General features: G+C 37.3%; 1 protein-coding gene across 2 annotated transcripts; it reads left to right on the top strand.

Moving 5' to 3' along the window:
• Nucleotides 1-3,212: 3,212 nt before the first annotated feature.
• LOC103453560 (uncharacterized) lies at nt 3,213-6,730 on the top strand. 2 transcript variants are annotated; one of them, XM_008393100.4, is made up of 7 exons: nt 3,213-3,531; nt 4,103-4,263; nt 4,575-4,664; nt 5,243-5,295; nt 5,521-5,623; nt 6,213-6,327; nt 6,512-6,730. In XM_008393100.4, exons 1-7 carry the CDS (start codon nt 3,306-3,308, stop codon nt 6,529-6,531), a joined length of 768 nt encoding a protein of 255 aa, XP_008391322.1. In that variant the 5' UTR covers nt 3,213-3,305; the 3' UTR covers nt 6,532-6,730. The 2 variants fall into 2 exon arrangements, with proteins under 2 accessions (XP_008391322.1, XP_008391323.1); XM_008393101.4 differs by having other exon boundaries at nt 3,233-3,531; nt 6,297-6,327.
• Nucleotides 6,731-14,467: the final 7,737 nt, after the last annotated feature.

Here is a 14,467-nt window from a genome sequence, read left to right as displayed (position 1 = left end):
CCCCCGTGTCTACCAGGATTCGCTGTACTTCAAAGTTAGCTATGTGAGCTTCCACGATCAGTGGGTCATTATGAGGGTAGATGATATCTTTTTCTTCCTCAGGGTAGAAACATATTGGATCCCAGTTAGGCTTTTAACACTTGCCTCCCCTGATGTCTTCCACGTGAAACACTTGGTGACCAGGCCTTAAAACTCGTTCGTTGTTTTTCATGGCTCTGTTGGAAGATTCAAATATGGGTGTGCCACCGCTTATGGAATATATTACATTCACTTGACGTTGGTTACGGTTATCCCTTGAAGGGTGAATGAGGAATTGATCAATTTTTCCTTCACGCGCCAAAGCTTCAATATGATCACGAAGGGTGATACATTTCTCGCCGTCATGGCCGTTATGCTCGTTGTAGCAGCAAAACGCGCCCATGTTCTTCGTGGGCTTATAACCCGAATACCTCGGTATTGGCTTCGGTATCAGGTGTGATATGCTGGGGTAAATGGGCACGCATGTGGCGTTTAAAGGCGTGTATGTCTCATACCTCGGGGTAGGGCCTGTCCTGACACGTGTTTGGCCCACTACGTTGACTGCCAGGGGACGGGCATTATTGTGGCGATACCCTTGGTTATCGCGGTAGTGTCCCTTACTCCTTTTACTAAAATGAGACTGGTGAGGATGGAAATCTTTCCTTTTGCCCTGAGATTGATATGTCTGTTGACTTGACAAAGTATTAAGTAAGGCAGGGGGAGGCACCGCTGCCGTTTGGAAGGTCGAGGTCTTTTCATTTGGTTGGATCTGGCTTCCACTCCCTACTTGCTGATAAGGGGTGGTTGTGGGGGGTTTCCTTTGATATGTCCTTGCCTCAGCGGAGGCATGGTTGTAAGCCTGTGCCATCACCTCAGAGTAAGTCTTCCAAGTGTTGGCATTGATCATGTACTTGAAGAAACAATCACGTAGGCCTGCCATGAAGGCTTTGAGGGTAGTCTTGTCGTTTGCCTCGGCACAACGAGAATACTCATGGCTGAAGCGGCTAGCATACATACGTAATGACTCGTCTGGCTTCTGGCGAATAGTGTACAAGTCATCCGCAGAGTGCAAGCGATCGGTCTGGAAAATATGTTGAGAAACAAACAGTTTCCTCAATTGCTCAAATGAGTCTACCGTCTCAGGTGGAAGACGGCAATACCAGTTTAAAGCTCCGCCAGAGAGGGTGGAGGGGAAGAGAAGACATCGTTCTTCATCGGTGTGCATCCGGTATGCCATGGTGGACTTAAAGAGGTTAAAGTGTTCAATCGGATATTCCTTTCCAGTATAGAGTTGCAAGCCAAGCTTCTGCTTTGTCTTTGCTTGGAGGGGGTGTTGAAGATCCTCCTTGTAAGAGGGCCAGGCCTAGGTTGGTTCCAATCAGGTATCTCAGCTTGTCGTTCGGCCTTCAACTTGTTTACTTCCTTAAGGAGTTGTAGGACAAAAGGGTCTTGAGTGGAGTCATGTACCACATGGATTTTCTTTCGTAAGTCTCCATCGCCTCTTGGAAGTAGGAAAGTTTGAGCAAAGGCGTGTGATTTTTCCTTGGACTCGCCGTACTGACTTCTAGGGGGAGTATGTCAGAATACCTTAGAGTCTCATGTACCTTCATGTTCCTCTAGGACCTGTCGTTCCTTCCCTAGATTGGCAGCTGGCTTGGGTCGTGGGAGGGGATCGAGTCTTTCAGAAACCCTTGGGTCATTGATCTTCGAGCATATGTGGAGGGGATTCTCTCGACGTTACTTTAGGAAGTCTCAATAGTCACGATAAATGACTTTCGATCCTTCCAACCCTTCTGCAAGGAGGTGTCTTCCTCCACTTCTCCTGCTTTGGGTCGAAGCAGCTGGGTTGAGAGATGTCTCATGTTGATCAATGTTTTGATGATTAGCTCGTTCTTCATCAGGGATACCCATGTCGAAGGAAGGTGACCCTTCGTGTTGGAGGGCACCCAGATGATGGTTGATGTCCACAGAGGCAACGAGCTCGCGTGTTTGAGTACGCCTAGTTTCGTGGAGCGTCTCAAATAGCTTTTCATACTACTCATGGAGGACCTCATTCTTCATTGCTATCTTGTTGTTCTGAGCTTCTAGCTCATCGACTTTAGCTTGAAGAGCAACCCTCTTTCTTTCCTTCTTTCGTTGCTTCGCACTAGGTGCAAGAGCGGTGTCATTATGTGTGTTGTGGCTTCCTTCACTCCCCATGTTGGAGAGGGATGCCTGGTCAAAAAAGAGTGTACGAATGGTGGAAACCAACTTGACAAAGCTGAAGATAGTGGGAATAAGTGTCGTTCCCACAGACGACGCCAAATGTTGATGCACAAAATCAGTGAGGACTTTGGTACAACAGAAAATGTTAAGTTTGTGACCTTTGCTAGATTGCTCCGGTCACTAGTGTGGATAAGTAAGTAAATGGATAGAGACAGGGAAGCAAACACAAGATGTACGTGGTTCACCCAGATTGGCTACGTCCACGGAGTAGAGGAGTTCTCATTAATTGTGAAGGGTTTACACAAGTACATAGGTTCAAGCTCTCATTTAGTGAGTACTAGTGAATGATTTAGTACAAATGACATTAGGAAATATTATGAGAGAATGATCTCTATTTATAGAAGAGAGTTTCTAGTTTCATTCTGACATTAACACGTGTGTTGTGATTGACTTCTGATGTTGACATGTGTTGCGCTATGATTGGCTTCTAATGTCGACACGTGTCGCGCTGTAATTGGCCTTCTGGTTAGAGGGAAACTCTTCTGGGTCCTTGACAGTATAACGTTGACCGGTGCTCAGTAGTTTCGGGATTGGTCAAGTATGGTACAAACAACTCATATATCAACCACACTTTTGTAAGGTTGGAAAATTTTGAGCGTGATACTAATACATTACTCAAGAGTTTAATATATTAAATTCATAAGTGTTAATATATTGAACTCACACTAGTGTAATAGTAGTGTCATATGTATTAAATTCAGATTGTCTGATTCCGACATAAAGATATCACATTCACTCAAACTACTGTGAAATGTCTTAAAACATTCATTTTTAACAAACAGTGTCCCGGGCTCAAACTCTTCTCTCATCCTCATGGTTTGTAATTTAGTGTTACAATATCGTTTGTACTTGGGAAAAAAAAATAAGCACCTTTAGGGTAGTGAAGGGTCAATTCTTAAAACATAGGGACCTAAATGTAATTTAACCCTAATTACGATAAGTGAAATGAGAAAATCCCAATTCGTTGGGAGTCGGACGAGCGGAGCTACCACTCTCAGAGCCGAGGTAGGAAAAGAGCAAGCATGCAAACTCTATCAGTGGCTTTTCCGCCGATGAGTGCGAGAGTAGTGACAGTGAGAGCTTCCGTGGATACACAGCAAAGACTCTCATACAACCGCAACGCCCCAAGAAAGATACAGAAAAGCGAAAGCCCCGCCACCGCCAAACCCCCTCCAACCGTCACACTAACCACCACAACTACCCGAACGGCCGACTCCGTTGTTGACCTCCTCAAACGCACACCTCAAGGTATTTACTATTTACATTCCCCAGTTGTTATTGACTGCTCGTTTTCATCTGGGTTTGTTTTGCTTTGCAAATTTTTGGATTGTATGCTTCTGGGTTGCTGAGAAAATTGAGCAGACAGTGAGAAAATGTGGGAAAGTTTTTTAATTTTTGTGGGTTTTGTTGTTTAGATTATGGGAAATGAAAACTTAGTCTCCGTTAGGATTATGGGAAATGTTTGGTTTGAGTTTCTCACTTAAGTACTGAGAAAATTGAAGAGAAAATGAGAAAATTTTAGTGAGTGCTTGAAGTTTTTGTTTTGTTTGCTTGGTAACGTTTAATTGTCGTGAAAACTGAGGAAAGTGAATGAAAATTGGGTTTTCAGTTTTCTGTATTATGCTGCTTTTTCGTTTGCTTGGATGGAAAAATAGCTTTTTATGCACGATTTAATGGATCTTTAAAAATATATTTCTGTTTTGTAGGATTGTGTATATAATTCTCCTGAATTTATATAAACATGGCAAAAATAACTTTAGTATTGTTCTTCTTCTATGAAGCATTATGGTAATGGTGTTCTGCAATATTATTTTGGTAGGGGAAACAGTACAAAAGGATGAGTTATACTTGGGCTATGAGCGATGGTCGCCTACTCCAACAAAGGTACAGAAGCGTTTGCCTAGTCCACCAAAGGTACAGAAGCCTCGGTCTGTACTCAATGCGGCATCGCTAGCTTATATCGGTGATTGCATTTACGAGGTGTGTTTCTGTTTCAACTTATATTTCTGCCATTTTGTATTCTTATAGTGAACTGCACCCGACCAATATTCAAGTCATGTATAATTGTGAAATGGCTCAACAATTCACCCCGTGCATGAACATTCGAGTGTAAAAGGTCTAAATTATGCCATGTTCAGTAATCAGAATGCATATATTTTCATCATTTGGAAGGCACGAGAGAAAAACATATACCTTGGTGCTGCTTAGTTGCAGTATAATAACTGACATAATTACTATACTTCTGAAGTTTGAACTTCCTATATGGCTCACTATCACTATTTCTGTTGCAGCTATATGCTCGCAGGCATTTTTTGTTTCCTCCCCTGAATATTGAAGAATATAATGATCGTGTGATGGCAGTTGTGCGTTGTGAAGCACAGGTATGATATATTCTTAACAGTTCTATTGTTTGTGTCAAATAGGCAATATCATAGTGGTATGAGGATTTTGTTTCCTCTGTGCTGATGTGTGTCTGTTTAATGTGGTTCTGCTTTGTTAATGTAATTTTAACTTTTTATTGTCCTGTGCTCACTCATGCTAATGAACTACACATGAACTACATTGTAAGTGGTAATCTTTATGTTCCACACCTTCATGAGTAAATAAGAAGGAAAATGCATTATTGTTTTGAGAACTTGCAATCCAGCACCAGTCATCAATCATCATAACTTAAGTCCCATAGATATTCTTGTAGACATCGTTTCTTCTCAAAAAAAAAAAATGTCCCACAGATATTCTTGTGGACAGTAAATAATAAAATGTGGTACTCCGTTCTGTTTCAGCTGCCAATAATTTGACATATATCTATTGCTTTCACTAGCTGTCTAGGTGCCTTTCTTTTCTGTTTCAAATGTGGTTTTTTGTAGTTCTTACATGCTGAAGTGCTCTTTTCTTATATAGATTGGAGTTGAACATACTTTTCAAAGGAGCTATTAAAAAGTTTGTCTTTGCATTTCAGGATGCACTGCTCCGGAAACTTCTGAGTGATGATTTTTTATCAGAAGAAGAAAGGTCAGTAGATTATATTCTGTGCTCAGTTATATTTCCCTTGGTGCTACATATCAGAACTATCATCTTTCAATGAATCAAGCATAACTGCAGGATCCCTTCTATGTCATCCCTTCATTATGTGGAGGGCTGCCAAAAGTCTGCGGAACTTCTGATACTGGAATAATATATATTTCAAGTGCAGTAGTTGTTATGTTGACTTATGTCATTTGATAATTTTTGCTTCAGGAATGTTCTCCGGTGGGGAAAGAATATCGGTTCAGCTAAAACACGAACAAAAAAGCGCGCTGGTTCAGCAGCTTATAACAGAGCATCTTCACTGGAAGCATTGGTCAGTGCCTTTGGACCTTGTTGTTTCCTTGAACGTTTTATATTCACTCTCATCTTTGGAATTTTATACTTGTGGATTCTTAAAGGAAGCTGACAATGAAACCCCTGCTGGTTCATTTGTCAAGTTCCTGTTGATATTCCATTTGAACCAAAAAATACATGCTTACACATGTAAGAATTTCTATGATATGAGACTGTTTTCCCCATTTTATCCAGCATAATCTTTAAGAACGCTGGCTGGGCAATAAACCACCATTGTTCTTCAGGGAGACGGTGCTATTACTTATTAGGCCTAAAGAACGTTGACATTCTGAGTTTTTCACATAGTACAGTTCACAAATGCAGGAAATCTTGGGATCTGACTGTTATGCACGTACATAACATTGATAGAATATGCACATACACACATGCATGTGTATGAATTGTAGGGGTTTTTTTTTTGGAATAATCAAGAATGTTCGTGATGGCAATCTGCATGTTAATATCCTACATGCTTATTTAAATTTAACATCCTCTAAGCAACTCATAATTCACTATCCAGGACCGTGATTCTGACCTTTTAACATAAACTGACCCTGCATGTTATGTAGCTTGGTTATCTCTACCTGACAAATATGGAACGTTTAGAAGAAGTCATGATAAAGTTGGGATTCTCAACTGATTCTTCCGTGCAGATAATTTCAGAGGAGCCTGAGGAGGTAAACGGTAAGGCAAACACAAGCCGTTTCATGCATCGATGCAGTGTACAATTTTATTTTTCTTAAAAGATTGTATTTGACAGGGGGAAGGGCTTTATGTTAATTTACTTTCTCGTTGGTTTCCGATAGTCCCTTGTATGTCAATTTGTCATTGTCATATATTTGCTCAGCAATATGCTTGTTCTTGGCAGGCACGCATCCTAGTGAATGAAGACGCCACTGAATCAGGTGTGCTGTTTGTACCGTAAGCAGAAGGCTGGCCGCCGTTTACTAATTGTTTAGATGTAGTAATACCGTCAACTGAGAAATGTTGTTTAGGATACACGAGAACAGTCATGCCCATCATATGTTTTTGTATTGACAGACAATTTTGAGTAAAATCCTGAGTGTGTTAATATTTGCATCCCAAAGTATAATCTCCAAATCCGCGTAAACATAACACGTGGTTTAGTAACAGCAGCAACGGTGTTGCGGATTCAAGCAAAAGGTTGTCATCATATTAGACCCACTACAGTTAATTACAGCCACACGGAAGAAACTAATGGAATCAATTAGGATTAATAGTTGGCTACTTCTCATTTGGTAATATGCTTTTGCTTCAACTCAACCTCCAACTTAAAATTTCTAGTTTTGTGCCAGGTTTAAGTTTGCAGTTTAAGTTTTCAAAATTACGAAACTAATTTCATATTTCTTCAGTGTAGTGGTAGTTGTCTCTGCTTTCTTTGAAGAGGGTCTCAGATTTGTTTGAACAATACGTATTTGTAGTTAGTTCGATACCTGATTGTGGGTGACTAATCGTTGCAGTGTAACTCTAGAGGATAATTCGGGTGTAACTAGGGGCTCTAGCCCATACCTGAACTCGAAGAAAGATTGTGTGTTAGGTGGATTTTGGGTTTGGGTGGTTGAGCCCATGGTCCCCTTGTGGCAATTGACAAAGATGGACAAATGTTTAGAACATGAGGATTTGGAACCGTCTTAACAATGACATTATGGTGACAGATAACAAATCTTCGTGGATAATACTTGCATCCTCGTGGCGAAAGCGAAAATGCACATATTTCACTCTTTGCGAGTAGCCAATTTTAACTATATAAATTTCCTAATCGAAATTGTTCAATTTTTTAATCTTCATTTGAATATCATTCTTACAAAAAAAAAACAAAAAAAAACAAAAAAAATCATTTGAACCGAAGATAGTTAGTCATTCAAATATATCAAATAAATGAACGGTTCATCATGAAAATGTCAATTGATACTCATATTGTCAATTCTTTCTATACATTTGGATGCGTAAAAAATCTCTAATTCAATCTTTAAATAAAGATTAAAAATTGAACGGTTTTGATTATCAAATATATACGGTGAAGATAAGTTATTTGTATGAGGTGTTATGTGTGTATTTTCCCATGAGAGAAAGAATCTTACGAAATTTAGTTCCTTTATATCAAAACCTCCTCCTTTATGTGTTAATTTATTTTTATAGTAATCAATCAATCTTCATTAGTCAGTATATATAGTGATTGATGCCGCTTTCGAATCAATTGAGAGTCAAAAGTGGTTGCAAGCGCTTTCGAATCAATTTATCACGTATATGATCCTGCATTTTTGCTGATGTGTCATCACTAACAAATTTGCACTACTATTTAATCAATCCGATTAGGATGCTACAACCAATGCTAATTAGAGGATAAAACATCCAATTATGGCCAAGATGAAAGACATGCATGCAGTGGTTATATTCAAGTATTTGTTATGGTTGGTGATGATTCATGACGTAGTGGAGTGGGGGGAAAGGGACATAACTAATCATCTAATAAATGGATATAAGTGAGAGAACCTTCAATTATTTGTATAAGCAAACCCTTTCGTCCTACTCAAAAATAAAAAGGAGAAATATATTAATAATTAGATTCGAATAATATTATCTGGTTATATTCTTATATTAGTATATCTCTTATCACCTAAATCTGTTCAAATTGTGAGCCGTTGTGAATCTATTCATATTTTCATGCTGATCAATTCAATTCAAGTTGGTTAACATTATTAGTTACATGTCATTTCATTCGACATAATTCAAACTTAATCTTCGAATCAAATTCAATCTAGTACTGCTTAAACAGTATCAAGAAGACGATGGGAATCATAGGATATGCATGCATGTGATCGTTGTTGCGTATATTGAGCCAAGTAGGACCAACATGCAAGACCAATTGTTTTCTGGATATGGTTTTATCAATATGTAGCAATAATCTTAATATCTTATCAACAAAAAGAATATGTGGCATTACAATCTCAAAGGCCATGCTGCATGGCCATTCATAAACTATGCAATAGACTGCTTACTAATTATGGTTATTTTTGTGTAAGAATTTTGGCACTCTTCGAGTGACTTGCAACACTTTTATTGTTATTGTGGAAAACTATAAAATACTTAATATAGAGTGTGATAACTGTTGTCCTACATAAACCTCTTTCACTTCAACCTTCTATGGTATTTTATTGATACGTTAAATGCTAGACGATCCTATTTGGTCAAATATCTAGCGATTCCTATGTTCCATATCTTGTCAATTCGAGATTTTCCTCGAGAGATCCCGTGGTGTCATTAGAATGTTAGATCATAAATGTGGTGTCTCTCTTCCATGAGTAGGATGATAAGGCATATCCACTTTTGTGCATATAGAACATGAAAAACCCATTGTGTTGAAATGGATAACTGCATATCACAATGTTGAATGAAAGCAAACGAAAGAAAGAAAGAAAGAAAACCCAGAAAAGTGGTACCATCTGGCCACAGGTATTGTGATAAGAGTAGGGCCATGTTACTTTCTGGATAAGCTTAAATGCATGGCATCCCCAACCCAATATAATGGAGGCCTTGGTGAAACAGATTCATATACACAAAGGCCAGTGATTAGTTGGCTCAATTAACCAATTTCAATAATTAACGAGTAGAGTGTGGCACAAGGAAACCAAACCATCTGCCTTTCGTGCCATTGGAATGCATGGTGGTCCAAGAAATTGGGTATGTGTTGGACCCTCTTTGTACCTCATAGCCATTAAGATGTATAGTGACCAAATATGTCATCTTTATCCTTGCCAAAAGATCACAAAAAACCCCATCGCAATCATGTACGTATTATTGTATATCATACACAATGTATGCGCTTTTTGCTACCTTTACCATCATGTGTATATAAAATCAGCATCATCTTACTCCGATTTTGGATAGTTGATCATACATCTTTCAATGAAATCTGAATCCTGACTCCTCAAACCCGTTCTTCCTCGCCAGGTTACGAATTAGTAAACGTGTTATTAAAGTGTTCAATGTCAAATGCTTGAACTATATACAATGTGTTTTAAGATTCTTAATTTCATTAGGAAGAGTGAAAAGGCAGAAAACACTAGGCCCACTTACTCCTTTATGGCTAACCAAAAGTTAAAATCCATTTAAGATGACATCAGATACTTAATACATGTTCATATCTTTAGGCCCACAGATAGTGATGCAGGATCAAGGATCAATCCTACCAATCCAAAGGACCAAAATGTACTTATCTGCAAAATGTTTTTTGTGGCGAACTCATCCAGAATAGAGCTTCAAGTTTTTGGTGGCAACTGGCAAACTCATCCAAAAGGATGCACTAGGATTCTATCCCCTACTCTTTTCATCCCCTTTCATCCCTTCCTCTCACATTTTTTTATTTTGTCTTTCTTTTTTTATAAAAAATTAATATAAGATGTTGACGTGGTTTAACCATGACAGTTAAAATAGGAGTGGAGGGAAAGGGAGGGAAGGGGAGGGAAAAAATGTAGAATTATCAAAGAGATGGGTCATACGACCCACTTCCAACAACACCGATATTGTCCCCAACTTGGTAATTACTACCTGCACAATCTGTCAGGTGTGGGGTTTTATCACTAAAAGACTTGGTGTTAGTTATAGTGGGGTTAGGATATTTAAACTATTACTTATTTTTTACTACAACCAATGTGGGATTCAACACGCCCCCTCCCCCAACCCATCACGTGGCAGTACAGTACGACTCCACTCCCTAACTCTGATACCATGTAGAATTATCAGAGAGGCGAGCCATACAGCCCACTTCCAACAACACCGATATTGTCCCCAACTTGGTAATTACCACCTACATAATCCATCAAGTGTGGGGTTTTATCACAAAATATCTCGGTGTTAGTTAGAATGCAGTTATGATATTTAAACTATTACTTATTTTTTACTACTGCTGATGTGAGATTCAATAAAAAGAGGGGAGAGAATCCTTCTCCCAAAAGAATAGGAGGTGCTTCTTACACAATTTCAAGTGTATAAATCTTAAATGATAAAAAAATTGTTGGCATGGCACTAAGATGCTATATCAACGGTAGGAGTAGGTACAACTTTACACTGAGCTGTATATATTAAATTGTGTTCATAATATTGTAGGGGAGTCGGAAAAAATTCGCATAAATTATCATGCACTCGTTCAAGTATGAAATATGAATGTATGCATAGATGCGTGTATGATCTTGTTCCTCTTCTGTTTTGTTCTAAGAGCTGGATCCTTCTAAGATGATGGATATCAAACTGTTAGAATGGATTAACTATATGTAGTGTTGTTTCATGATCCCATATTTTTTTTTATGGATAAGGAGTCACACTCATCAAGTTGTCTCGCATGGTTTTGCTACTTGTATCTTTTCATTTGTCATCCTCATCTTGCTGAATCAAGAAAATTAAGAAACAAAATTATATAAACACACACACACACATGTATATATATATATGGGTAATGATAGGAAGACTAAATTTGTAGACAAAATTTACAAATTGAATAATGTGTCACCAATAGGAATGAGCACGTTCATTAACGCTTAAGTAATAATCCAATAGTCAACTTTCATTTCGTTTAGTTTACAAAATTTTGTCATTTAGTCTCCTTGACATTATCCTAATATGTGTGTGCGTGTGTGTAAAAGCCATGCATATTGACAGAGCTAGAGCTAGAATATAGTTTAGGACAATTAGCAGGTATGATCCGTTTTTTACATTTAGTTGTAAAAATAGTAGTGTTTATTACGTTGTTATTATATCATCATTGTATGCTTTGTTATGCTATCATTAAGTCATCAATATACGATCAATATGCTATCATTACTAAAATCTGATCATTTTTGCAACCAAATGTCAAAAACTATCACTCCTACTAATTGCCCTACATTCTACCTAACACAAGGTACTGATAGTTTAGGTAGGACAAATCATAGAGTTTAAACTTCAAATGTGAAACTGCAGTTGACAAACTTATGAAGCACTTGATTAATGGAAATCTAGGAAGCATAGAATTACCACAGAGAATATAAGAAGACAAAAAAGTCAGTGGTGCGATGGGGACCTCACGCGAAGCTGTAATACTTCGTTTTTCAATTTTAAAAGAAGTTACAAGTTCAAATCTTCCATATTCATCATTTTACGAAGAACTATATGCAATTACCGTGAAGGAAAGATAAAAGTAGAGTTTAATGAATTTGGAAACCCTAGTGCGAAGGCAAGAAAAACAACAAATTAAGAGGACTTTCACAAATTGTCAGTTTCTTTGAGGACAAACATTTGTATTAACTCATTCACCTTCACAAGTCCGATTAAAGTTTGAATTCTGACAACGTCTTTGGAACCTGAAGACCCCAAAGAGAAATAAAAGTAAAAGCCCTTACAGGCTTACACAGGAAACTAAGTGGGTTGGTTTTTCTTTTTCTATTTTATAATGCATTTGGTAAGGGATTACCATATTTTCTATAGATGTTTAACAACCTTGCTTTGCTTGTATGAAAATGTAGGTTTTGGCTTTTGGCTTTGGGCTTTGATTTGTCCCTGTCAAGGTTGTTGCATTATTCATAATTTTTTACGACTTCCCTGCAAGCAAAAGAAAATCCAAATCATACTCTGCAATTCACATGTTCACAATTTTTTTGCAAAATTGTACAATGATTGCAAAAAGATAAATATTATTTAGATTCATGTTTGTGGTTATAAGTCAATGCTAATTTTACAATTCTTATATATATAGATTAGGATTGGAGGACACTTATTTTTTGACACATAGGGCCAATTTCGTAATGTATTTTAACGATTAAACCATTCATCTTTTAGACCTTCCATCAAAGATCACGTTTACCAAAAATCAATCAAATCTAAAACTATATGACCATGAGATTAAATAATAGTTATTTTAGTGTTTCTGTTTAAAACCGTAGACATCCATTTTCTTCACTACAACTGAATGTCGTAATAGTTTTGGATTTGCCTAAAAGTTTTGTAAGGATAACCTATGAATAACGAATTGAAAATTAAACTGTACAGATTGTTAAAAAATGTTATCAGGTAGACCCTAAGAAAGTGTGTAAAAAAAAATATTTGTTCCCCGATCTTGACCATAGATGTATGTGTATGTATGTATGTATGTATGTATTATAAAAGTGATATTTGAGGAGGGAGGAATGAAACTGAAGACCTCGGCTCAAGGATGAATATGCACTTAACAACTGAACTACAACCCCGTGCTTCCCAATTCTTATATTTCAATAGTAACAACTTATCTTGGTAGTAATCTTTAGATGATAATTAATACAACCCCGTGCTTCCCAATTCTTATATTTCAATAGTAACAACTTATCTTGGTAGTTAATCTTTAGATAATTAAGATCATAGTTAGATAATTATGATCATAATTAATCACATATATTAAATCATTGCAGTTACTAGTACTGAACCAGACTGTTCAACAGGCGATACTGTAATGAACAAGAATCCTATCCGGATTCTCTTAGTGAGGATTTCGAGATTCTTTGTATTGTGTACGTTCATCGTATATCGTGCGATAAAAAATTATTTCAAATTTTATTATTTAAAATTGAACATAAACATTACCTAACGAAAATTGACTGCACGATATATAATGAATGAACATAATTCATGGATTCCTAAAATCTTCCCACAAAGAAACCTGAGAGGATCCGGATTCGTCTGTAATAGGGTCTCGTGCATGTGATTTTAGACTAATATGGTGTTCAGTTCAATAATTGATGAGTAATTGACAATGCATGCAGATGTGATAGTCGCGTATAAATATAAATATTTAATGGAGTTTAGGTAATCCACCATGCAATTATAGCTGAAATGAAACAAAACCTTACTCCTGAGCTGGCCATTACATTTACATGTGTTTTTGAGAAATTTGTCTTGGCGGTGCTAATTAGTGGGGTCAAATTTATTAACCTCGCAGCTAATACTCATCTATAAGGTTAATTTGAAATAACCATAACTGCAATTATACTAATATTTTTTCTTGTATATATAGTAGATTTGCACAAATACCATTTGGACATTATGCATGTGTGCAGATACCAACCAAATTAAAAATCTTGTCAACACGAACCTAGACTCTACTTTCAGTGTAGATATACCACCTATGTCAATTTTTCATTAACAATTGCATCCAAAGTCGTCATGTGTTGTGTACTTGAGCACCTTGGGTAAGAATTTTGGTGACGATAACTTGTTTTTGGATAAGCCAGAAAATATGGCTCACGAACTTGGGTAAATTGAATTCATATCTAAAATCACCTAGGGGTCTTTTAATTCTGAATGTACTTAGAAAGAAAATAAGTTTCTTGAAATTTTTAATTTCAAATTGTATTCTAACAAAAAACCGTCGAAATTGATAAAACCGCCTAATCATTCAAGTGAAAAAAAAAGGACTTTTAGAAAAATGTCCCACATAACTTGCAGACGTCACGATATGACAAAAATTAGTGAAGGTGGTACATTCGCATGTGAGTTTGGTTGGTAAATTAGTAAGGGTGTTTGTGAAAGTTTCCCCTTTTTTGTTAAGAGATAAAAAGTTTGGTTGGCATAAAGATTACCGGAGTGCAAATTGCAATGGGAAGCAGGCCGCGGCTGCAGCACACTTGCAGAGATAGTGGAAGACAGACTATGATCAGATGTTCTAAATCCTGTAAATCAAAAGACATTATGTCATTCTTTCTATATGCTTGGACCCGCCGTTGAATTACATTGCATAAATATTTTGTTTTTCCCTCGCGCGCACTTTACTATTTGTCATTCTAAATGATAAGGTTACTGT

The sequence above is a fragment of the Malus domestica genome, chromosome 09 (assembly GCF_042453785.1).
Source record: "Malus domestica chromosome 09, GDT2T_hap1".
NCBI classification, from domain to species: domain Eukaryota; kingdom Viridiplantae; phylum Streptophyta; class Magnoliopsida; order Rosales; family Rosaceae; genus Malus; species Malus domestica.
This window is presented reverse-complemented; position numbering and strand designations above follow the sequence as displayed.

Excerpts from the sequence above, each read along its gene's own strand:
- LOC103453560 (XM_008393100.4), top strand. The coding sequence starts at position 3,306 with ATGCAAACTCTATCAGTGGCTTTTCCGCCGATGAGTGCGAGAGTAGTG. Across the intron at positions 4,665-5,242 it reads TTGTGCGTTGTGAAGCACAG|GATGCACTGCTCCGGAAACT; the intron begins GTATGATATATT and ends TTTGCATTTCAG. Across the intron at positions 6,328-6,511 it reads GGAGCCTGAGGAGGTAAACG|GCACGCATCCTAGTGAATGA; the intron begins GTAAGGCAAACA and ends TGTTCTTGGCAG.